Consider the following 25652-nt stretch of genomic DNA (forward strand, 5'->3'; position numbering starts at 1 on the left):
AGAGGAAAAGAAGGAGGCCAAAAGTACTTCCCAACGGGTGCCACCATTAAAGGGAGAGGGAGGGAAAGGGGAGAGCACTGAGACCATATGGGGAATTCAAAGGTCTGGAGATGGCACGACAAAGACGATGTCTTTTACAGTCTGCCTCCAAAGGGCTCCCCCCTGCCTCAAAGAAGGGTTGACATAGGTGTCAGCAATAGGCAGAGGTGGATTGGAGACTAGGAGATCCTTCTTGAACTTTTTCCTTCCAGACTTCAAAAGAGGGGAAGGATAGCTGATAGAGTAGCAGTTAGAGAAGATAGCAGAGATTGAAAGCACCATGGAGAGGGCGTGGTGAGAAGGAGGGGGGAAAGAGTGGGAGAGAGGGCAAAACTGCAGTACACAAGACCGAACTACAATAGAAAGCAGAGCAACAACCTTCAATTAAATGTCGAGGGCAAGGGAAAAGCAGAAGGTTCAACAACAACAGAAAGCAAGAGACCTAGACATGAGTTGTCTGGATAGAGGGGACAGATCCTTGATAGAGGAATAGAGGGAAAATGCCAACTTTCAAGCACAAATGCAAATGCAAAAAACACTCAGATTTGACTTTCCTAAATAGAGGGAAATAGCCTAATATTGAACACAAAAGCAAATGCAAAAACACTCTGATTTGACTTTTCTAGATAGAGGGGAAAAGGCCCAAGGCTAACTATGACAATTCGCCTAATGTTAGATGCAGATTACATACAACAGCAACGTGCAACAGACTGCAAACTAAGCTACTAGGAGTAATAAGAGAGGCGGGACAGTTAAATAGGGTGCAGCAATGGGTGTTGCCCCTTCCCCCACCTTCCTTACCTTGTCAGTCGCTACTGGTTGATGGCTGCGCTGCATGCTCCCCGGGCGAACACAGGCAGGCACATTAAGGAGCTGCTACTGAAGGAGCTGCCCTTTACCTCCGGGCCCTTTGCCGGAGGGGCTGCACGGGCAGTGGGGCTGCCCTGCTGGGATCACTTAAGAGGTGCAGTATACCCAATCACGGGTCTGGGAGGGGTGGGGGACGGGAGGGAGGAGGAACAGGAATGGATTGGGTAGAAAGGCTTTGATGCAGTCAATGCAAAAACAGATCGCCAATACAAAAAATGACTTTTTTAAATGTAGGAGTGGGAGCGCAGATGGGACACTCATCCGGCCTCATCATATAGAAAACCAATGTGATCCTATCACAAACTGGTGATCTGACAAAGGACACGGATGCAGCAATGCAGTATCACTCGTGGTATTTTATTTCCAACATGACATTAAATTATTGTGCTTCAGCTCAGGGTACCAAGTCTTGCTCTGGTCATTGTTACAGCACAACCACCTCTGATTAGAGCCCCAACCCTCTCCCCAACTACTTGGCCCTTCTGGATCAGGGCAACCCTTGGGCTCCTGGTGCTCCCTGGTTGGCGGAGATCCACGTGTCCTCCTGCTGCCAATGCACTATTCACCCATAAAGTATCTTTTTACTCCTTTGTGGCCTTGCAGCGTTAGCCACAAGCTCCAGCTAGTTAATGGGGTCCCTTGGTGGCGGCAATCCACATTGCCATTAAGTCTTATGGGTCAAACTCAGTGGCTGACCCTTGCCCTCATTTGCTCAGCAGCAGCCCGTGTGGCACTCTCAGTGGTTGCAGCTGACTGCCCTCTCTCCCTCATTGGCGGCGTTCCGCTCCTGCTCTCAGCAAAACGTCAGCTTCCCTGGTCAGTTTTTTCCATGTGGCAACTGCTGAACCCTAGCGCTCCGAGCCTCGTTGCAGCTACCTCCTGCATTGGAGCTCTGTTGGCTTGCTCAATATTCCCACACATATGCCTCCTCATTGGCGTTTGCTTCAGACTCTTCTCCCCAACCTCATTTGCCCTGCTCCAGTCCCCGCAGCGGACTGACACACAAAGAGAGAAAGCAAGCCCTCATTAATACTGGCCCGCCAACGGTCTGCTCCACCTGATTTTCCCACTTTACCCTTGTCAAGCAGCCCCGCATCTCAGTTTATTATGGACACTGTCTCTCCCCTCCGTTTGATTTAAGCCTTCCACCTGACAGATCGCCATATTGGTCACCTTCCATATCATGAAAATGTCATCTATGTAACGCTTCCACAAGGGCACAAACTGTGTGGATTAGTTTCCGAATACACGTTTTTATAAAAATGGGCCATGTAAAGGTTCGACAGGTGACCAAGCACATCTAGATGATTATTTCCTCTGGTTAAAATAATGTGATTGCCATATCAAGTTCACTGTCACTCGAGATAAGAACTCTGTCAGCTTCTTGAATCTACTGATATACAAATATGGCCAAAATCACTACACAGATCAATACAGAAAACTGACAGATCATAACAGCTTTCTCCATTTCGACAGTTTACATCGCTGGGGGCTTACATTTTATTTGCGCTATGGCCATTTTTTGAGAGTGAGGCAGAACTGCATACTCGAAGTGGATTTTGACAAACAGGCCGGAGACCTACAGGAGCGATTGAAACAACGCAGTTATCCATGAAAGGTAATAAGACAACACAAAAAAGAGAAGCAAATAGAGATCTATGCTTAGTGACTAAACCACATCTGACAGCTTAGTCTGTGTAACAAAGCTTATGCCCATTAGTTATATAATGAAGCAAATTGTCCAGAGGAATTGGCATCTCATTAAATACCGTCGCACATTTCAAAGGAAGACCCTTTTAGCCTTCAAAAGAAGTAGTAACTTAAGAGAAAGACTAGTGCAGACTTACAAATACACAAACAGGGAGAGATCCCTACTAACTACTTAGAGCGTACCACCAGTGAATGGGCACTGCAAATGGGACCACTGTGTTGCATGCCAATTCTCAGACACAAGACACATCTTTGAGCACAACAACAACAAGTGGACTTTGAGAACACATACTAAATGTATCAGCAGCAATGTGATTTAAATCACTGAATGTCCATGCCATCTGCTGTATGTTGGTAAAACCTTAGACTGATAAGGCAACGGATATCTGAGAAAAGTAATGCATCCATAACCAAGTAGCTGAAAAACCACTGGTTGATCACTACAAGAAACATAGACACACAGACAAAGACATCAAATGGTTTATCATACAGAACATTTTACCACATCCAAGAGGTGGCAACCTTGACAAACAACTAGGAAGGATAGAACAAAAATGTATTTATCAATTAGATACAGTAAATCGGAGTCTGAATATCGGCATTGAATGGAATTAATTGATCATATAATATGATCAATCTGATGGAACCAAATATGCACTGCCCTCTTCAAGAAATACATTCAAGTCCAGTGATGTTTATGTGGTCTTAAATAGAAATGGGTTCTAGCACCTATAATTTACCACTTTGCCCAACACTGTTCTAAAGTCAGAACATTGGTATATTAACAATACACTTCTCTATACTGCTTGAACAGCTGGGTAATATTTCACCCAATATCATGAGCATTGATATATAATGCTTAGCGCTGCACCATCGGGCAAAATGGCTGCCACATACACAGAGAATAGAACGACTCCTAGGAATTCATCTGTTGTGTTGCTGAAAATCATTTATATACCAACATGGGACACAGCGCCTGATTATTCAGAGAGACCAAGCGCGCACAGCTGTCATGAAGAGGCCCCCGATTGCAAAGGTACGCATGGAGACACTGAAAGCGTTTTACCACTCACTGAATTTTTAATATTAATTAATCCCTGACACAAAACACTAGAGAGGACCTCCGTGTGCACAAGGGTTCCAGTATAACAGGTTTTGGCATTGGGGCAGAGAACACGGTCACACTGAAAAGCCTGCTCACTTCACAAGTGTAATCACACGTGGTAATAATAATAAAATAAAAGGGCGCCTATCCTGTGAATTATACAGTATACCTTCTGCTCTAAAAGAGAGTTTTATAGACACAACAACGAGTGGGTTTGAGATAGCAGAGAGAGCCATAATAAAAGCAGTCCACACACAAGAGCATGGAGCTATGGTACATAGGAAAAACAGACTGTATGTTCATTAGACAATTGCGAAAACACAACAAAAATAGCACTTAGGAAGTAATGTCCTTGTGACCTATTTCACGAAACTATCCCTCTTTTAGGCATCACATTGATGTGACTGAACACTTGAAAACCCTAGCTGAGAATATTCAGTCGTGAGATCCCTATCAGACTGAATAGGTATAGAGACAATAAAAGGTATGAAAAAACCTCTTTCCAAAATAATATACATTTGGATTGCACTACACGTTAGGTTAGTGTATACATGACTAGAAGTTAATTCAGTGGCACTTTTAAAATGACTTGTATAGACAATTCAAACACATAATTATGGTATGAAGTCAAAAACACTCTTTATATTTCTCATAAATTCCACAACACAGGAATACATTTATGGGAGACGTTTCAACTTCACTGTTCTGATGAAGCCTGAGAAACCTTTGGAATAAACACACTATTAGTAGTTCCGAGAGGCCGAAACAATTAATGTCGACAACATCTTCATAACAATGCCCAAAAGCATTGGCAAATACTCCACGATTCAGCATTTCAAAAAGTGTACATCCAATAGAATGGATAATTTAGGAGAGTTAATATGAATTTAAAACCTCCCAAGAAAACCAGATTTATTTAAATCGAGAGAGATTTTGTTCTCTGTTTTCCTGTGCCATTTGTCAATATTGTAAATATTGTTTGTATGTTACCACAGTTTAAAATTGAAAATACCAATTTTGTGTCACCACAGACTTGAGTCTTGTAAAATCGATAGTACATATCGTGTGCACAAATAGTGTGATGAAAACACATTGTTACATTACATTTTTTAAGAAAATTGTTTTTGTAATAATATTTGTGATGACACACTGACGTTTTTCGATTATGCTTGACTTCAAGAAAATTATTTGGCAGGATTCCAAAAATAAACCACTGCTACAGATATAATTGGTTGTCTATCCGAGGTGACCCTGACCGGTAGGTATTATTGCAGATATGTGGTGAGTGCATCGGGGTATGCATGCATAATCATTCTGAGCACATTGGCCATGTGTATTGTCCGTGCATTGTGCTTATTTGTACGTGCATAGGGTTATTCCGAGCATGCTGTTGGCAATGATGTTGTGGGTTTGAATGCACCCTGGACCGAATCAGCAGGCCCAAATTATAGTTTTATTTCCTCTCTCTCATTACATGTTTCTAGGTGGGACTCTGTCGAGTCCTCAACTCAACTCTGGAGACATAGGGTGTTTTCCCTTCATTCCAAGTCTCCATTGGCTCCCCACCTGGAACGGTTAAATATTTCTTTTTTTTAAATCTTTTTCAATTTTCTTGTTAACCAGTGTATTCACAGATATCTCCTCCTCAGGACTCTCTTTAAATGATACCCCTCTTCCCCGACCAGGTTATTTATAATTTGCTTTCTCAGGTTTTACAGTTCCAATTACCGAGTCATCAAAGGGGGAGTCTACCCCAGTGAGGTCCCACTTGCCTCAACCCCTAAGGAGGGTCTTGCGGAGCGGGCTCTCCTCCGTAGCCTCCCAGGTGGAGGCTCCCCCTTGGGGAGAAGGGACCAATACCTGCGATTTGTCTAAGTAGTTGGAAGCCACCAATACCCTACTAGGAGTCTTTAAGTAGAGTGGAATGCCCCACTATGTTGCTTACTTGTTGGAGCAATGGACAATTCAAACTCCCCTTCCATAGGGTTGAATAAATATGAACAGAGGAAGGAGAGTGCGTCTTCCCTTATCGTCCCATGGAAACATCAGAGACATAGCTGAAAGAAATGTGTAGTTTGCCTACATTGAAGACTTGAGACCAGGACATGTAGCTACCCAGAAGGGAGACCATATACCAGGAGGTCACTCAAAAGAAAGTACAGAAGAGAGTTCCAGCTGTGAGAGGTTTTCCTCAGTAGACCCCTAACCCTCTTTCAAAACCAGAGAAATTACATCTGGCACTTCTGTTGCTCATCAAACACTACAAAAGAATTTAAGTTTGTCCCAAGACTTCAAGTCATATTTGAACCCTGATGAAGCTACGCAATGCTTCCCAAACTTCTGCGCTTTGACTGTCAAGCTATTTTGAAATCCAATAGAAATATCCTGTGCAAAGTTGATTCTGCCATGAAAGAGCCTCTTTGAGTCACTTGCCACATTAAGAGGCCTGGACTGAACCTTCCTCTTTCACTATATTTAAGACACCCATCGAAACTTGCTGACTCAAACCAAACCTGCCAGACCTGAACACTGTCAAGCCATCGAGTCATCGCCATTTGTCGATACAAGCTGCAGTGTTTGAATATTGTATGACAAAGTTCCCTGCTGAGGGCAAGAGATGGGGTGACCATGAGGGCCTGGCACCACCATCTGCTGAGTGATGCAGGAAATGATGCAGAAAATGGGTTGGTATGGAAAGGGTCCATGTGTCTTCCCTCGTCACACATTGGCAGGGATTTGTCACTTGGGACCATCAATGTGCTCTGTCCCCCTTTAAGGGACTACTTCATCATTGGTACAACTAATTAGCAGCAAGTGTATATCAGACAGCTGCAAAAGGCCAGCACATCCAAGGGAAAAGAAATACTCAAGTGGACACAACCCCGGTTAGTGTTGGCAACTTCTGCATGCAGGCAAATCACGCATCATGAGGACTCGCTGTGCCCAGAGCTCAGTTTAGCATGGACAGCAGTATACAGGCATGCGAATAATTCCACAATGTTTCCAGGACAAAATATGGGCTCAAATAGCAGACCTGCAAGAGGAAGTGGCGGAACAGAAAATGTGCTAAAAAATGCCTGGCAATTCAAACAAAGCAATACAATTGTCTTGTAGTAAAACCTATGCATCTGGGAATGGTCGGATAGGGGACTGACAGAGACAAATCCCTATTAAAGGGATATGAGTTGGCAGAAGGGTGTGGGAGACCGGTGGGAGCAAAGATGTGGAGAAGGGGCCTTGTGGAGGTGAGAGGAGCTAAAAGGAGGAGGCTGGTATGTAAAATGTGGAGAGGAGGTGACTTAGAGAGAAAAAAACAAAAGGTTGGAGGAAGAATAAGAGGTGATTAGGAGATATAAGGAGAAAAAGGTGGTGAGACAACAGGTGGAGGGACTGAGATATGAGGAAGTATAGGCGGTGAGAAAATAAGGAGAGGCAGAAAAACATCAGGAGAGACAGTTGATGAAACATTATAAGAAGGTGGTGAGACCTCAGGAGGGAAGTGGTGAAACATCAGTAAGAGGGGGTGAGACATCAGAAGGGAAAGATGGTGAGACATGAGGAGGAGTTACGATATCTTGAAAAAGAAGTGGTGAGATAATCAGAGGAGGTGGTGTAACATCTGGAGAAGGTGGTGAGCGATCAGAAAGAGACAGTTAATCACAAGGGGGAGGGCCAGTTAAAGAACAAAAGGAGGAGGCAAGAGATAAGGAGGAACATAACTGGGAAGATAACAGGAGGACGTGATGTCATAGAACAGGGAGAGGAGGTTGTGGTGGTGATATGGGAGTAATAGGAGGAGATGGCTTGGGCAGAATGTTAAGGTATCCCAGGTACATCATATGCTTTATGCGCCACTGTAGTGGAGGGCAGGGGGAATGAACTTGTGGCAAGGTGGTCAGGTGGTAATAGGAGCTTGGAGTGAGGCTCAGCACAGCAGAAGAATAAGCAGGGGGATAGCAAAGGATTCCTGAGGAACACGATTGTTATGGAGGTGTGATAGCCAGTATGGGAGGATTGGGTGTTAATAGACCTCTAGTTTCCTCTCTTTATGACCTGGGCAGAACAGTGGTAAAAATACCCCCACAAGGAATCAGACAGGCATATTTGGTCACAGGTTCATGGGCACTTGTGCTGCCGACCTCGATCGGAGTCCACAAACCTCCACAACTACCACAACCAGTAGGGGCATGCTGGCGGCCAACGGAACAGACTGTGAACCTCTGCATACTGAAATCTGAGACAGACACTTCATTTCAGGCTATGAACAAAAAGCATTAAAAGAAATCGGAGGGACACATGGGACAGCAAGGGAAAAAGGTGAACATTGAGAGAAAGGAGATGAAGCGGAGTGAAGGAGGATAGAAAGTATTTTCAGCGAAGGTTGGAATGAAAAAGTGGCAGACATTGTTGTCAAGGAAACCCCCAAGAGGTCTGAAAACAAGAAGGGAAATCAGGAGATGGAAGCAAGAACCATTGGATAAAAGGTGGAGTGAGTTCAATATGCCATGGCTAAAGCAGCTGAAACCTTAGTGATCTTGGGTCAGACATTGGCATGGCCCACACCTCACCCGCCCCCTGAACCAGCAGACGGAGGAGGCTAGCTAGTTGCCCTAAACTGGTCCTGGTTGAATTGGCAAGTCGACCAACAACACTAAAGAAACGTTGCCCAGAGGAGAAGCCCATTGAAGTGAAGATGAAGGACATGGTTGTATTGGCACCACTGACAATAAAGAACACTCGCCTAGCAGTCCAGAGAAAACCAGAAGGCTCCAATGGGTACCTGGGTCTAATATGTAGCCAGCCTGAAAGTGACGCCCAGGCATGAAAGACACAGACAAAAAAAGCAGATTCTGTGGTAGGCTCCCACGAGAGCAAAGGAAATACCATAATTTCAGTGGTTAGACGGGTTTATAGTCATAATGTCGACAACAAAAATGTCGACAGTCAAAAAGTCGAAAAAAAAATGTCGAAAAAAAAAATGTCGACTTTTTTTTTCAATGCATTTTTTTTTCGAAATGGGGGGGGTTCCCCCCCCCAGCCCCCCTTTTTTAATTTTTTTTTTTAATTTTTCCCTTTTTTTTTTAGTCCCGAACCCCTAAAATAAATATATAATTAAAAAAACGAAAGTCGACATTTTTTTTTCGACATTTTTTTGTCGACATTTTTGTCTGTCGACATTTATTTTTCCAAATTATGACTGTCCACCGGTTAGACGTACACCAACGCCTACCTTGCCCTTGCTTGAGGATAGCAAGTAAGACTGACTTGTTCCCTCCACCACCATGCAATCTGATAGTAACAGGAAAGTGGGGTTGACTCTGAGACTATGTGGGAAAAGGGGAAAAGAAAATGGAAAAGGCAGGTAATCCTCTGTAGAAGCTGTCTGAAAAGTCAGATGTTTAAGGGTTGAGCAGTCAGTAGATTGATGGCCAAATAGACTGAGGTGGCCAGGACCGAGAAAACAAGAAGGAAGGCAAATGAACGGGTTGAAGAATGCAAGTTCATGGAAACGATATGGGGATCTGTACTGGAAGAACAAGTCTTGATAGGATAGAGGACAGAGGAACAGGCAAGGTCCAGGATGAAAGCGAAAATGGGGGCTAGCTTCAAGGGAGCCACAACACAGAAAAGAAACAAGGTAATTGTCACGCCACTTACCTGGAGACCGGGGTCCTCTGCTCCTACTCGCTCTCCTCTCTCTTGGTGGATCTACCCGTGCTTCCGCCTGCGGGGATCCGCCATGGGGAGAGCTTCTGGGGTTCCCGTCGGGGGTCCTCTGCGCATGCGCGGGAGACCACGGTCTCGATTCCGCACATGCGCAGTTGATTGGGCTCTCTCCACGGCGAGTGCTCGCGTTCCGAGCCTCGCTTTGGATGTGCCGGCACCCAGTAACGAGGCGGCTTGCGTTTCAAGCCTCTCTCGGGTGCCGGCCATCCTATAAAGCGAGCCTCAATCAGGGGCAAGTCGCGTCTCAACGCGGTTTGCCCTGATCGTGTTTTCGCTCGTTTTGCTACCTACCAGTTCCGGCCTTGCTCTGTCTCCAGCTTCTGTCTGAACCCTTCCCTGGGTTCCTGCCCCTGCAGCTTTTCTGGTCCTTCTCCCTTTGGGGTCTTGGGGATCCTTTTGGGTTCCTGAGTTCTTCCCTTGGGTTCTGTTTCGCTTTCCCTTGGGTTCTGTTTCGCTTTCCCTGGGTTCCCCTTCTCAGTCCTTTCCAGTCCTGAGCCTGGGTTGGTTTCCAGTCCTGTTCCTGGGTTGGTTTCCCAGTCCTGTTCCTGGGTTGGTTTTCCAGTCCTGTTCCTGGGTTGGGTTCCCAGTCCTGTTCCTGGGTTGGTTTCCCAGCCCTGTTCTTGGGTCTGGTTCCCACACTCTGCCTGAGCCATCACCTGTTTCCTTTGGGGCCATTGAGTCTCCCAGCTGCTTCCAGTCGGATCTACCACCTGCCTGCCATCCTTGTTCCTCCAGTGGTTGCGGTTGTCCGGCTCTACCACCAACTTCGGACTTCACAGTCTTTGGACATTCGACATCTGCCTCTCCTGTCAGTGCTTGCACTGTCCTGACGCCACGCAAATCAGGAGAGTGCGTCCCGTGGCGTTGGGAGTCGGTCCATCTTCCACCTTGTTAAAACCTTGGGTGGCAGAGAGGCCGGTTCCTCGCGTCATACGCTCATCGTCAGTCTGGCTGCCACGTCAAGATCTTCTTCCAAGTCTTCAGATACGCTTCACTCACGTGATACCCAGTTTAACAGTAATTCAGATTAGTGGGCACTGGATACAATGAGTGAGGTGAAGAGCATTTAGGACGCAGCCAGCCGCATCCATACTGTCCTTTGGAAGAATTGTCCCTGGAAACGAAGGAGGATGACCCAGAAACACAATGCCATGCATCTTGGAGTGACGTTGGCGCTCTGCAGTGAACTGAGTTAGCACCATGTTGAAGAGGGCGCCTGTACAGCTGCTCCGAAATAAGTCCCATAGTGAGAGATCCGTGGCAAAGTCTGTCGAGGTGGTAACCCAAGGGCATAATGGTACCTCCAATGGTTGCAGAAGACCAAAGGGCATGGTTCTTTGTGCCCTAACATGGGCACAGCCTGGGCAAATGGACACGGAGGCTACATCAGCTCTAATGGATGGCCACCACAAATACTGAGAATCCCATTTGGTAGAAGGTTGCATGCCACCATGGCCTGCTAAGGAAGAATCATGACATAAACGGAGAGCAGTTTGCTGTACCCCTTGGGCAGGCGTAGCTATCTGACATCAGCTAAAAAGATGGAGGTCTCGGCAACAGTTCCCTTTCTCAAGGAGTAAGATCTGCAAGGAGGCTTGGTTTATTAAGAGTCATTCACCTTATGTAAGAAAGTTGGGACCAGAATAAAATGACAGGCCTGTTTCAGGCTCAGACTTTAGTCCTCCAGAGCTCCCAGCAACCCATGTTTTTGTAGCCTTTATAGTATCTATCTGCACTGGGTGCACACTGTGCAGATAGTGGAACACAGTGATGTCATTTAGAATTATATGGGACATTAGTGTTCAGTGGCTACAGTTGGGATTACAGGATGGGAGAACCTAACTGAAAGGATGTTACCTATTTAGCTCCTGCCTTTCCTACTTAACTTGCCCTGTAACTTATGAATAAACTTACTTATTATTATATACTTAAGTCTACGGTGTTATACCTGCTTCCTGATGACTTCTTACCACCTCCCAATACTACAGTTTTCAGGGGCACCATTGAGTATGTCAGTAATTCCCCTTTAGATTCAATGCATTTTGTGTGACTAGCATGAAAACATGGAGTGGGTCTGGCTCTTGAGGACCGGAATTGGGGCCCCTTGAAAATTAGCTCCACTCCCACTTATTTGTATAGGCCCTGTACTGTAGCCACAAATCACCACAATTTAAGTACTTGCTATGCTTATGTTTTTTTTAAGTTCTGCTTGGAAGAGCACAGTATAAGTCTGTGCAGAGGTGTAGACAGGGTAGGGCCTGAACAGGCAAGGCCCAACCAAAATCTGTAAATGCCCACTCACTAGCATTGTGTGGGCATTTACAGCTGTAAATGTCAATGCTGCGGGCCCAACTACATTAGCTTAAGCCCCTACTCAGCATGCATTAGAGGAGCTAAGTTTAGAGAACTCTTAACTGATTGGCACATGGATCTCTTGGTGACATACGATATGAAATCAAAAATTACATGGGAAAGAGGAGTTAAGAATTCAATGATAGATTTTATCTTTGTATCTCGTAATTTTATAGCTTACATGGCCCCATTAGTAATAGATCCTATATTGATTGGTGACCATGCTCAACTTATAACATCATTGAAATTGAAATGTCAATTGCTAGGAGCAAATAGTTCACTAACAGCAGTAGAAATTGATCGCCCTCAACACTCAATCAGGTGGAACAAGGGGTTGTGCGATCAGATTGTTAAACACATATCTCGAGAAACACTGCGAGTTGACCAATATGGTGCCAATTTAAGAACAAAACTATCTGATAGGGATTACTCCAAAATAGTTGACACCGTTTTGCTCAAATTTTGTAAAAACCGCAGCAGTGTGAAACATATTCATATTTATGATCAGAAATGCAAACCTTTGAAAAGGGAAAAAAATAAAGCCCTAAGACAATTGAAATATAATGATTTAAGTACTGAAAGACTCAGAGAAAGGCGGAATCAAATCATGTCTCAGTATAAACAAAACTTAAGGTTCGCCCGGATCTCAAGACATAATGAGGAGAACTGTACTCTAATTCGTGCCATCACGTCACATGACACCCGAGTAATATGGCGTACTCTAAAAGCTGACCCAAAAAATGCTGTGTTATCTATGCCGAATTGTATTTCTGATCAGACATGGCAGATGTATATAACTGCCAAATATCAATTACCTTATAAGTTCCAATTTCTTCCTGGTATATTGTTAGACTCTACCAGGATCCCTCGGTTTAATTGGAGCATTAGTGACATAATTTGGGCGATCTCGAGGCTGTCGTATTCTAAGGCTGCAGGACCAGACGGGCTTCCCCCTTGTCTCTATAAAGCGGATCCTGCGATGTGGGCAGAAATTATAAATACCAAATTCGAAATCATGTTCAACTCTGGGGAAATTCCATCATCTTGGTTAACTGCAAACATAGACCCCATATTTAAGAGGGGTGATCCTTCCTGTCCTGAAAATTATCGCCCGATTTCCCTAATCGTTACTGAGGCTAAAATCTTTGCGATTTTACTTCACGATTTGGAGAAAATTATTGAGACCAAGGGTCTTTATTCTAAATTTCAAACGGGTTTCAGAAAGAATATGAGTACCACTCTAAATGCAATTATCCTTGCGCACGTTATTGCTGGAGCAAAAAATAAGAACTCTAATCCGGTATATATCGCAATGATTGACATGAGTGCGGCCTTTGATAATGTTGTCCGCAACTTATTGTGGATGAAAATGTTGGCTTTCGGAATTCCAAATGATTTAATGTATTGGATTATGAAATTGCACACCAATACAACTTATAGAATAAAAATATCACAGGACGGGGGCACCACAGCTCCAATAGGAACAGCACTGGGTTTGAAACAGGGCTGCAACCTTGCAGCAACCCTGTTCAATCTATACATGGCAGATCTGGATAAGAACTGGGAAAATATGAACCTGTTTTCTGTGAAGGTTGGGAGTATATCTTTGCAATGGATTGCCTTTGCAGATGATATTATCTTGTTTGACCCTACTCCTGTAGGTTTACAAACGAAATTAACACTCTTTGAGGAATTTGCGAAGGATCACAATTTGACTCCCAACCCGACAAAGACTGCCATCATGAAATTTGGAGTGAAGCAGAAAAAGGGCAGTTTTAGATGGCATATTATGGATACTCAGATATCTTGTATTAACAACGCTATTTACTTGGGGTATCATCTCTCTGATCAGAATTCCATCAAAGTATGGACAGACATTATCAAATGCAAAACCAGGCCACTCCTTTCGCAAATGAAAAGGATTTATACCCGGTTTTGCAAATTTTCATTAACTCCGTTAATTGAATTTATGTCCCTGAAGACTGAGAGTGTCATTCTTTATGCACTAGACATTTGTTTGTGTGATATGTCTAATATGTTGGATTGTTTACAAGGTTCACTTTTAAAAGCAGCAATGTTCTTGCCAATGTCCATTCCAAATGCCATCATCCGTCATGAATTGGGGTTGGTGGCACTATCGTTTAGATGGAAATGGAGACAGTTATCTCACTTTGCAAAAATGAATTATCCACCAACTAATTCATTATATGCGGATTTGAATAAGATGCTGGGTACCCACTGTCCTCTTTCTTTTTATAATTACCAACTGAAAATGCAACAACTTTTAAGTGAAGTGAATATTACAGTGAATGATGTTCATCTTCGCCCTTGCTATGCTAAAAAAAAACTCTTTGATTTAGACTGGTGTGTAACTATAGATCGGATTATGACATATAAATCTTATGAAGAATACGGTGCCTTTGTTAAGCAGCGCATCCCTCGCTATGCACATATCACTTTATTCCCCTGTGAAACTACCAGGAAGGCATATATTCGATTTAGATTTAATCTTTACCATACTAGAGACAGAACTAAGAACTGGCGAACAAATGCCACCACATTTGATGTGGGATGTCGTTTTGATGAATGTAATGAACCACATGAAACATTGAAACATTTCCTACTCTATTGTCCCCATTTTATAAAAATTCGTACAGCAAGATTTATGAAATTTGTTGATATAGGGTTTGAGGATTGCCTCGAGTTTTTATGGTCTCGTATGATGCAAGGAGCTCACAACCGTCTAATTTATCAATTAGTAAGCTTTTGTAAGCATATCGAAAAAGAACTCATTTTGAGTGGAGAATGAAATGCTTAGATGGTAAATTGATTGGTATATTTTCTCTTGCACCTGTATTTTAAATTGTATTTTAAAGTATTGTGTGCTAATGTAAAATAATGTAATTTTAAATGTTTAAATTTTTTTCTTTACATGGATTTTAACTTGTTCTTTTGCAAAGGTTCTACTCGAAATTATTCTTGTAAATGAACTAAATGCAAATAAAAAAAAAAAAAAAATAAGCCCCTACTTAGACAATCCTGGCTTCGCCTCTGAGTCTGTGCAGTAATGAACACAATATGAAAGCCAAAATGTGTTTTTTTTTTTTAGGTGGTGGGGTCTGTCAATAAGATTATTTCACTGAATGTATTTAACTAGTTTGTTTGAAAGTGTTTCTGTTCCCTCACAGCAAATCCCTGCTCGCGTATCTTTGTCGCTGCACAAACCTTATCAAAGAACACCCCTAAAATGATTCTCCTTTTTTTAAAAAAATGCTGATTTAGTTACAAGTTCAAGAGCTTGAATCACTGTGTGAGCGCAGGGGAGCCAATGAACGCCGAAGTGATAGAACAGTGGAAGAGTCAGACAGGACTGGACATTTATGAAGGCTACGGACAGACGGAAACGGTACGTGTTGCTCTTTGCAAATGTTGGTTAAAAAAAGCAGGCACTGTTTTATATAGTATGGAAGCAATCTCCAGAAAGAAAATGTTCTTCATGAAAACAGTAACTGTCCCTTTTTTGTGCAGTTGGGCATACGATTCCTCAAGAGAAGCGGTAATAATTCATCACAAAGCCAATTTGTACTTATTTTATTTAAGTTTTATATTGTGCTACCTATGTGCAAAGGGCCTCATTACACGTATGGTGGTGTGGTCAAAAGTGGCAGTAATTCAGTTACTGTCGCTTTACTGCCGTACTACAAGTTTGGTGGTGAGGTGAAAGATGAACCTGCAAAAATCTGGACGTAAATCTTCAATTTACTGCCAAATATCATCAGATTTACAGTGTGGCATTACTGCTCACGGTAAATCCTGAAAATATCCCTGTGAAGTTCGGTGAACTCGAAAAATAAGGACAAACAACACCATGCTGCGGCTAGGAATCCTGTGGTAAGCCCATGTGACAGAGTGGCAGTAACAGTAAACATGTCTGGCTGTAAATCAGTAACATTTGGCAGTAAATCAGTTCATTATGGGGAGGCGATAAAGAGGAACCATCATGGGACCTAGGTCCAGTGCTCTCCGCCAGTGCGCAACTGTTTGTTTTTTCATAAAGGGTGGGCCCCATGCAGTGTTTCGTCGGTCAGTGCCAAGTGCTGTCTCGGGGTATGGGATGCATTTCTGTGGTGGCTTTCTCAAATAATATTGTAATAGGGTCCGGGACACCCCACTGATATGGAATCATGTATTAGCCTGTTGGGCAGTATACAGTGCTGCATTGCGGTTGTAGCTCTTGATTCGTGCATGGTGTGGATTGCAACTTTCAGATAGGCAATTTCTGTCTACCTGGGATGCAAAGCACAAGGGGCCCTGATTATAGGGGGCAAAGGTTCATTGAGTTACTCAAACCTGTGTTGCTCATGAAAAGGATTAATCTACAGGCCGGCTCAGAACCCCTTTTCCTCCTACCCCCAATGGGCCTTTAGAAGACGCCTTTTGAGGGCATTTTTCTTTCTTAGTGCATTGTGGCTCTAGAGCTACTTTACCCTACTGTACTATTTTCTGGTTCTGCGCAATGCATACATTGATCAGACCACAGATGAGCAATTAGCTGAACGTGCTGTTTGCCGCTGGGTCTACCATTAAAGACAACCCGTAATGTTTCTTAGCTCTCAATTTCCCTCAAGTGGTCTGCTATCTGCTTCCAAGAGAAGAGGAGATGTAAGCACGGGGATGGATCAGTGCATGTAAAAGAATAGATAATAATACATGGCAAGTCTTCGAGTAGTGGCGGAGCCCTTAACAGTGCTTCCTGTGGTCATTAAAAATCCCCCCGCCCTCGCCTCCTTGATAGAAAAAGCGGCCCCATAATACCAACTGAATCTAGCAGAAGCAACCTCCAATCACCCTACAGTCCCAGAAATGCCAGCATTAGACATTCTCAGAATGCAAGAACACAAAGCTCCTCTAACCCACATCCCCATCACGATAAACCACCTTGATCATCCTTGACTCTCGGCCACATTTAGTGGCAGTTTGTCTCAATGCAATAGCTGTTTACGGCTGCATGTCCAAGTGTCAATTGCAGTATGCCTTAAAATATTCTCACATTCTCTTCTGTAAATAACCAGAGCTAAAACACACCATGCGTTTTAAGCATGCGCAAGGATGCCAACGTGCCCAAGTCATACGGGCTTGTGTCATTGCACATTTTGGTCAAATGCAATGTCTAAGGCTTCATGGTGAAAGAATATACAAACATCATGTGAATCAGAGTTTCCAACCCTTCAATAACGCACAAGGGTGTTATTACAAAAACCTGCCACAGAATAAATACACTGCCTGAATTGGTCAGTTGGCATATTCCAATAGTTTTGGCGTCTACTGAATTTATTTGCATTTTGTATTTATAGGTACCAGGGTGCAAGGAAGAGGGTGTAAAGTTTCAAAGGGCGATGCGATAAGTGGCACGAGTGTGCAAGAGAACGAGAAGGAAGGAGGATACAACTAGCCTCCAAATAAAAAATGCACGCCTTTAAACACGCAATTGTAAACCTCTAAAAACACAATTTGCCGATTTTCGGTAATAAGCCCTTTCCCAAAGCTTACACCCTGCAGTGCCAAGACCGCCCTAACAATTCCCATTGCGCGATGCGCCCACACAAACTTTACACATCGGAAGCCATCTTACAAAACAGTTGAGCAGAGGAGATGCGCTGTGGTGACCACCAAAATCAATCTAAACTCCTCATCCCTCGGGACAGGAGACCCCCAGGTCAGCCTATTTAAGCTGCATCTCTCAGCTCAGTTACTATCATGCTCCAACAATTAGCCTGCCGGGACAAGCCATAACCTGAGCCAAGGGAGCATTTCTTCGCCTGAAGCCCGGAGGAGCCACAGGTTAAAAAATAAAACATTGTACAATAGAGCCCTGAAAAAACTTCAATAATACGGACGGGAGGGAAAAATAAGCCCACAATCCTTACGAGACCAGGCTGGCAATTTTAAAGCAAGTGCGGCTTGGAGCCCTGTGGAGGAAATGCTGGTCACATGGCAGGCCTCCTGGCGAGGGCGGGCACAAGCGCCCAACCCCCTTTCCTCCAATCGTACCACTTCAATCGCACTTTTCCACATGTCCCATTCCCCAAAATCACTTCTCGCGCTGCTTGTGGGTGGGACACATCCAAGGGTGCATGCCATACTAGCACTATGAACAATGATGCTTCTGGTTTGGGACCCAGGAAAAGAGTGCCACCTGTGAAAGAGGATTTCATGTATTATTAGTAGTAAACATTTTTATCAGCTTTGGATTCTATGCTATCTTGATGGAGATGAGACAACGTGTATCCTTTCAGTCAATAATTCTCAGCGGCTTATTGTTCATCCTATGTAACTTTATTTGTCTTGCTTGCCTTTTTGTCTATATTCGCTTATTGGTATTAACGGAGGGAGATGTTATAACGTGAAGGTTATTAGAACCTTCATGACTCTGGTTCGATGTGTCGTTCCTCGGGCTGATTCTATTCGGAAGCCCAGCTGGAGGAAGGACGCAGCGGACCTAGAGAGGGAGCTCTCCATTAGCAAATAAACTTAAGTAACGAACAGAACACAAGGCTACGATACATTTATGTACACACGTCTACACAACAACCCACCGGGACTGTTGTGTCATATGATTGCATGCTGTGACGTTGCAAACAAAGAAGCATTGAAGCCCAGGGCGTGCACCTGCTAGTTCAGCAGATCTGCAGCACCTGGGCTCCTGATTACCACAGTCTGCTGTCACTCAGCCCTCCACAAGGAAACACTGGGCCTCAATACGAGTCCGGCAGCAACTGGCCAGTTTTTCCGGCTCAGTTACCGCCGGACTCGTATTACCATTCCGCCTCCGTGACTCCGGGAATAACCAGCGCATTGGTGTCCCGGGAATTCTGGAGGCGGAATTCGATAAATCCCCATTCCCATTGAGTCTCATAGGACTCAATGGGAATGGGGAAGTGGAAACACCGGCACCATCTCGTGATGGTGCCGGTGTTTCCATGTCTGCCTGCAGGCGGGCGGTGTTAAACCCGCCAGGTCAGACCTGGCGGGAATGCCACCTCCCGCCTGCAGGACTCGAGATCAGGCGGTTCGGAAATAACAGTGGCGGCGGGTTTACCGCCACTGTTATTTCCGGACTGCCCGACTCGTAGTGAGGCCCACTGTGTTCTACATGAGCCGGTAAGAGGCACTGTGCCTTTTTGTTTGTGTAACACTCCTCAAGCAATCTGTTGAGGGCCTCTGCCTTAATTTCTGGGACATCCCAGACTATACCTGCCCCCACGGTCACTCACAGGGCCACCCTCAACCAAGGAAAGGCGTGGCTCTCACCCGAGTGTGCTCATGCACCACCCCTGTCTGCTGTGCACCGCAGGTTGTGGCTCCCTTCACCAGAAGTGCCTGTGCGCCTGCTGTGTGGCGTCAGGGGATCCACCACCCTGGAATATGGGTTGCAACGCATCCAAGAGTGTCTGTGCGCCCATCCCCATCACCCCACTCCCTTGACAGGCCCCACATCCCACAGGGAAGATGTCTGCCAACAAAGCTTCCACACCTGCACCACAACAACAGGGAGCAACGTTGCATCAATGGGGGTCACTCGTGCCTCTGTGTGAGCATGACGTAGATTGGGCCCTAGCCAACTTTGGGCCACGGTGGGAGCTGTGGCGAGAACGCCTGGACATGTATTTTAATTGCATGGGGGAAAAGGAAGACCTAACAAAGAAATGCACACTGATATATTCAGCAGGCCCAGCGGTCCACAAGCTCTTTAAGACTCTGCGCCCCACCAATGACTCATATGGTGCCGCTGTCAAAGCGCTGTCAGACAACTTCGCTCCCATGGTTAACACCGATTTACGAAAAATGAATTATGCGCACCACCATGCAGAAGAGCGATCAGAGCCTAAACAAATACCACAGTCGCCTGAAGCAGCTTGCCGCAACCTGCGCCTAGGAAAACGAGGAAGAAAAGATGAGGCTCCCAATCATCATTGGATGCCAATCCTTTAAAGTACAGAGGCAAATCCTTTGCAAGCCTGGTCTAACTCTCCCCAGGATCCTTGAACTGGCATGATCCCACGAGCATGCAGACTTCAAAACTGGAGTCTGCGCTGAAGTCAGTCAAGCTAGAAGAAGTATGCTCAATAGTAAAGCAGCCCTGAAAAAGCCAAGGATCGAGGAACACCTGGCGACAAAGGAAACACCGGAATCCCTCCATACCAGCCTCCTGCCCGCAATGTGGGTATGACCGCCCCCAGAGATACTTCCCGGCTAAAGGCTACACTTACAGTAGAGGTGGAATCCAAAACCACTTTGCTAGAGTGTGCAGAGCAGCACCCCCAACCAGTGTGTCGAGGGGCAGAGTACGTCCGAGAGGTGCTCCACAGGATCGGACATCCCAAAATGCTAACAACGCCTCCATAGACACTCGGATGGAGCTACCAGAAGGAGGCCAAGGGGATGAAGACAAGGATGTTTTTTTCATATCAGTCATGCTCACAGTCGGTGGTAGCGGAAAGTGCCAGCCCAGGAGCTTGGTGATCATCCTAAACACCTCACTCCCTGTACTTCTCGACATCTATCAGCGTCATGATGAGCAAAACCGGAAACTGCCAGGACCTCCGCCACTCCAGATGACCAAAGTGCACATATTCACCTTTGGAAGCAAGACTCCACTATCCCTGGAAGGCGCATTCATAACCACTGTCCAGCATGGTGATATCTCCATACGTGCCCACTTATATGTCACCAGAGTAGGTGCCCAGACCCTGCTTGGCTGTGCCGCAGCCAAAGCCCTTAAACTCATTCAATTCATGCATGGAGTATTAGCAGAAGACTTGCAAGCCCTGTTACAGATGCTCCAAAGCGTATTCGCAGGCATTGGGCAAATAGCAGAACAGCCAATCCCCCTGGGTGTCTCCAATCGTCATTGCCCACAAATCCAAGCAGCCTGACAGCGTCCACATATGTGTAGATATGCCGCTGCCAAATAAGGGTAATAAGAAGGGAGAGGCATTTGACCCCCAGACTGCACGAAATTATTGCCGAACTGGAGGGCACCAACCATCTTCCCCAAACTCGACCTCTGCTGAGGGTATCACCAACTCCTACCCCACCAGGACAGGCAATACATAGCGGCATTCACATCACATGTCAGCCTTTACAGATACAAGGGACGGAACTTTTGGCATCTCTGCAGCAGCCGAGGTGTTTCTAAATGCGATATGCGGGTCCCTGGCGGTATTGCCTGGAACTCAAAATGTGAGCGATGACATCCTGATACATGCGAAATTGGAAAGAGAACACCTTGCGCGTCTGGAGGAGGTACTGTCTAGTATTCAATAACTGGGGCTAACCCTCCATCGCGAGAAGTGCGAATTCCTCAAAAGACAAATCGAGTTCTTCGGTTTCTTTTTCAGGAAGGAGGGCTATCTGCCAATCCAGCTAAAGTTAATGATATCCAGGAGGCCAAAGCACCAGAGTCCATCTAGGAAGTCGGAGGTTTCTTAGGGATAGCCACCTACTGCGCATTTCATCGAAAATGTGGCCATACTCTCAGAGCCCCTGCAAATCCTCACAAAACAACCCACAACGTGGAGATGGAAAGCCCTGGAACAGAACTCATTTAATGACATTAAGAAGGCACTGTCGGAAGAATGCATCCAAGCTTTCTTTGACCTGAGATCATCATGGACGCAAGCCCATTCGGCCTAAGTGCCATCTTCAAACAAACTAACCAAGAAGGCACTCCATTCACCATCGCATACGCCTGCAGAGCCCCCTCCCCGATGGAGCAGAGGTACTCTCAGATTGAGGACAAAACACTAGCTGTGCTGTGGGGATGTTGTGCTACCTTTTTTGTACTTCCATGTGTATATCTACAGAAAACCTGTCAAAGTGGTGACAGACCGTAAACTCCTGCTGCCTGTCAGCCAACCCACCACCACGAATTGTAAAGTAGCTACTGGCACTCCAAGAATATGGAGTCAACCTCATGCACAGGCCCAGACAGAACAACGCTCCATAGTACTTGTCCTGGCACCCGCAAGTGGAAAATGAAGCCGCCTTTGAGGAGGTCGCTGAGGTAGAAGAGTTTGTGAAACTAGTCCTGGAAAGCACGATTCCCAAGTCCATGGATGTTGCAGAGCTCAAGGCTGCATCGAGACATGATGGATGCGTCCGAATCCTAAGAGAAGAAATGGAATCAGGCCAGTGGAAAACAGCACTCGAAAACCTAGGGACCAGAACCCAGGAAGGAAAGGTAACACTGGAGCAATTGTGGGAGGTACGGAATGAGCTAACATTGGCGGATGATGGCCTTCTCCTGAGAGGGTGCCACATGGTGATCCCTGCTGAATTGACTGAAAGAGCAATTGCCCTGGCACACCATGGCCACCAAAGGAGCTGCAAAAATGAAAAGTCGCCTCAGACACAAAGTCTGTTTTCCCGCTCTAGAGTCAAAAGTGGACATGAGTTCATCTGTGCCTGTGGGTGGTGCCAAACCACTGCTCCAAAAGGAAGAGAACCTACCATCCAATGTATGCCCAGAATTCCTGACAGAAAGAGGGATTACGCACAGGAAGATCACTCCCATGTGGCCACACGCAAAAGGAGAAGCAGAGCGCTTCATGCGCACCCTCATTAAAACATTTTGAATAGGGCATGGTCAGGGGGCCTGCGAAAGAAGAGCACCATTCCAGTTTTTACTCAAATATAGAACCACCCTGCACTGCTCCACAGGAGTGGTTCTTGCCGAGGCCCTATTCCAGAGGTACCTGCGCACCCTCCTCCCTGAACTGGATGGGAGGACTCCAGGAACTATAGACAATGAGGATGTACGAACCCGGAGGGAAACCGCCATCCACAAGGAGAATAAATGCTGAGGCCTAAAATAGCATGACCTGGCGGTCGGAGACACATTGTTGGTGAGAACTCGCAACCCAGCAGGAAAGACCTCCCTCACCCATGAGCCATCACCCCTCCAGGTGGTCCGAATACAAGGCTCGCAGGTAACGGCTGCGGGCTGCGGATGACCGTGGGCTGGTAACAAGAAAATCCAGCTTCTTTCGTAGGCTCATGGGCTCACCCCGCCTACAGACTGATTGGTATGGACAGAGAGAGGACAGCGCAGCCCCTCTCCCAGATGTGGGCGACACCGAAGATGACAGCCCAAGAGAGCAACACCATGAAGGAGCAACGGACCAAACCCCCAGGGAGAATTGCCATGAGGTGGGAGACCTCCCAAGCACTGATGCCGAAAGGCGATAACCCACCCGTGAACTGAGAGGGCCCCCATTACGCTTAAGCGACTACAGCCATGGCACATGAACTCTGACAGGAGATGGAGCCAAAGGAGTACAGTGCAATGCAGTTCCGTTTATAATAAATGTGTTCTGTTGTGACGTGTTATTGTGAAAAAGTTTGTTGTTATAAAAATTGGGGGCAGTGTCGTGTCATATGATTGCACGCTGTGACTTTGCATGTCACGACGTGCCGAGTTAATAAAGAGGCCCAGCTTTGCGCTCTTTCTCTTAGAGCGGAGCGGGATCTGTAAGACCAACATCATTGTGCGAGTCTTCTTTGCTGCACCGCGCTGCGCATGCCAGGCCCCCTCCACATGCTCCACAACAGGGACTACAGGCAAGCTGCTGCAATTGGACAAATTCCGCACCACCGCCCATGGTCCTTAACTTCACCCCATTTGTGCTGCAAAGTCAGCGACCCCCAACAAGACAGATGAAGGGACCCAAAATGCAATCATATCACAATAAATTCCCCGCCAGACATAAAACACAGTGGCACATGTGAACCATTCCCCAAATGAAAACACAGCTGTAAACGTCTGCCGGTGATACCGGAGGGGTGCCGCCAGACCCGTAAGAATTACCGGCGCTTGACTTCCCGGTGACACCGGGGTATTACAACCCCGGCAGCCATGAAGTCAGGCGCCCGTAATTCTGTTAATCCCCATTCCCATGGAGTCTCATAAGGTGCTTCTGTGACGGCTTGCCTACCGTGGCCGCTGTGCCCCACAGGGTCAGCCCTATCGGGCACAGCGGCTCCGGCAGGCAAACCCTTAGTGTGCCAGTCTGGAAACAGTGCCGGTAGGCTTACCAACACCGTTGTTTCCCTACTGGCACACTTGTAATGAGGCCATAGACTTCAAATTAAAATGTTATAATACACTGCATTGTTTACCAATTCTAATGGCTGCACGTTACATGTTTCAGCAGCCTGACAACATTAAACTACTTGGAACACTACCTGCCCCAGAGACGGGTCCGTACCACTCCGGGAGCTGCCAACCCACTAATCTTCCCGCACACCAAAGTCATTCATAATGCAGGAATTAGCCGCAGGGTGCTCCGCCGGCTGAAGCCCCAACCACCGGCAAACTTACTTTTCCTCTATTATTGTTTAAGCGCCCATGTGCTTGGAAAAGACCCTATGCCACTCCCAAGGCAGACATTATTACGAGGCGCTCATGCATGTGGGAAATCGCGTGCGCCGCCCCAATGCCCTAATGCATGAATTATTTTCAAAATATTTAAGCACCCCTTTGCGCCAGAAATCCCTGTGGGGTGAAACAATAAATGGTAGGCTTACGAACCAGGCCCACTGCACCACTTACCGGAACGGGAAGCAGCGAGACATTCCTTCCTCTTATTGCACCTTAACAATGGCATTCCCTATTCCCCAACCCAAATCTGTTCCAGAGAGCAGCTTGTGCACTGTATCGCGCTATCATGAAAGAAACTGCAACTCTTTTGGAATGTTTTTTCTGTCTCAGACATCAGCAGACTTGCCCTGGAGGCCGATCTTGTCGAAAGAAACTCATGTTTCTTCCCGTTAGTCCAGGGCTGCAAATTCACTGCAGCTTCGTCTTGAAAAGAGAGATCATTCTGTAGGGACTTTAAACTGAAACTGACAGGAATTCAACTGACAAAAAAGATTGGTGCATATAAATCAAAACATAATGGGCATCTAGTTAAGTGTAGTCATTTTGCTCCTACTTTGGAGCGCGCACAGCTCCCTGGCAACAGCAGCAGACCATCAGACGTGAGCAAGAGGGTCAAGGCCTGGATGGTGCTTCGGGCATTTCATTGCCAAGGCGTCAGCAAGTTGCCATGGCAACACCATACACTGCTCCCTAACTCCCCTTTCTCCTTTTTTTTTTACATGTACAGTACCAATGTTTTAGCGAGTAGGTGGCTTATGCCACCAAAGCGCCAAAACCAAAAACATCTTGCTTTCTTTGAGAGCACAGTAAGGCTGCCAGTGCCTTGAACTAAACTGTACCATAACGCTAATATATGTTTACCCAAGATAGCAAAGACTAAAACACCCTTTGTCCACTGAGTAATCTATCAACACCCAGTGGCTAGTAAGAGTTAATCCACAGCACATGGATTCCTGCACCCAATGGCTGAACACATGGCCTACTAGGAGTGTACACTGCTTTCTCACATACAGCGCTTGCGGTTTATGGTCTTTCCATCTAATTGTTAGCATCAAGGGACATTTCCATCGAATTCTTTGCATCGAAATGTTTTGCCAACACCCTGTTTTTTACCCTTTTAAAGCCCCCCCCCCAAAATGTATCCTTTACCCTTTAAAAACATGCATTCGATGCATAGTTTTTCGATGCAAATCCCTCGATGCAAATGAAGTCGATGGAAAGTCCATCGATGGATTTACTAGATACCAGCGCTGGCCACTTTAAAGCACTGTTACTGTTAGGCAGAAGAGGTGTTAATGAAATAATGCACAGTGGCCTGGTGAATCATTTCAAGTAAGTGGCCACAATCAACAAAAGAGAGAAGCTATAAATCGCATCCAGCCCAATGCGGCATTCCAATCGCCCAGT

The 25652-nt window shown here is 45.7% G+C and overlaps 1 protein-coding gene across 5 annotated transcripts in view; it reads left to right on the top strand.

Moving 5' to 3' along the window:
• LOC138569309 (acyl-coenzyme A synthetase ACSM3, mitochondrial-like) overlaps positions 1-25652 on the top strand; it is a 770966-nt gene that overhangs the window by 477167 nt on the left and 268147 nt on the right. For all 5 annotated transcript variants that reach the window (XM_069647172.1, XM_069647174.1, XM_069647173.1 and 2 more), the window contains one exon: positions 15086-15209. In XM_069647172.1, coding sequence (XP_069503273.1) covers positions 15086-15209 — 124 coding nt within the window. The remainder of the gene's footprint in view (positions 1-15085; positions 15210-25652) is intronic.

The sequence above is a fragment of the Ambystoma mexicanum genome, chromosome 2q, assembly GCF_040938575.1.
Source record: "Ambystoma mexicanum isolate Mex_15411 chromosome 2q, UKY_AmexF1_1, whole genome shotgun sequence".
NCBI classification, from domain to species: Eukaryota; Metazoa; Chordata; class Amphibia; order Caudata; family Ambystomatidae; genus Ambystoma; species Ambystoma mexicanum.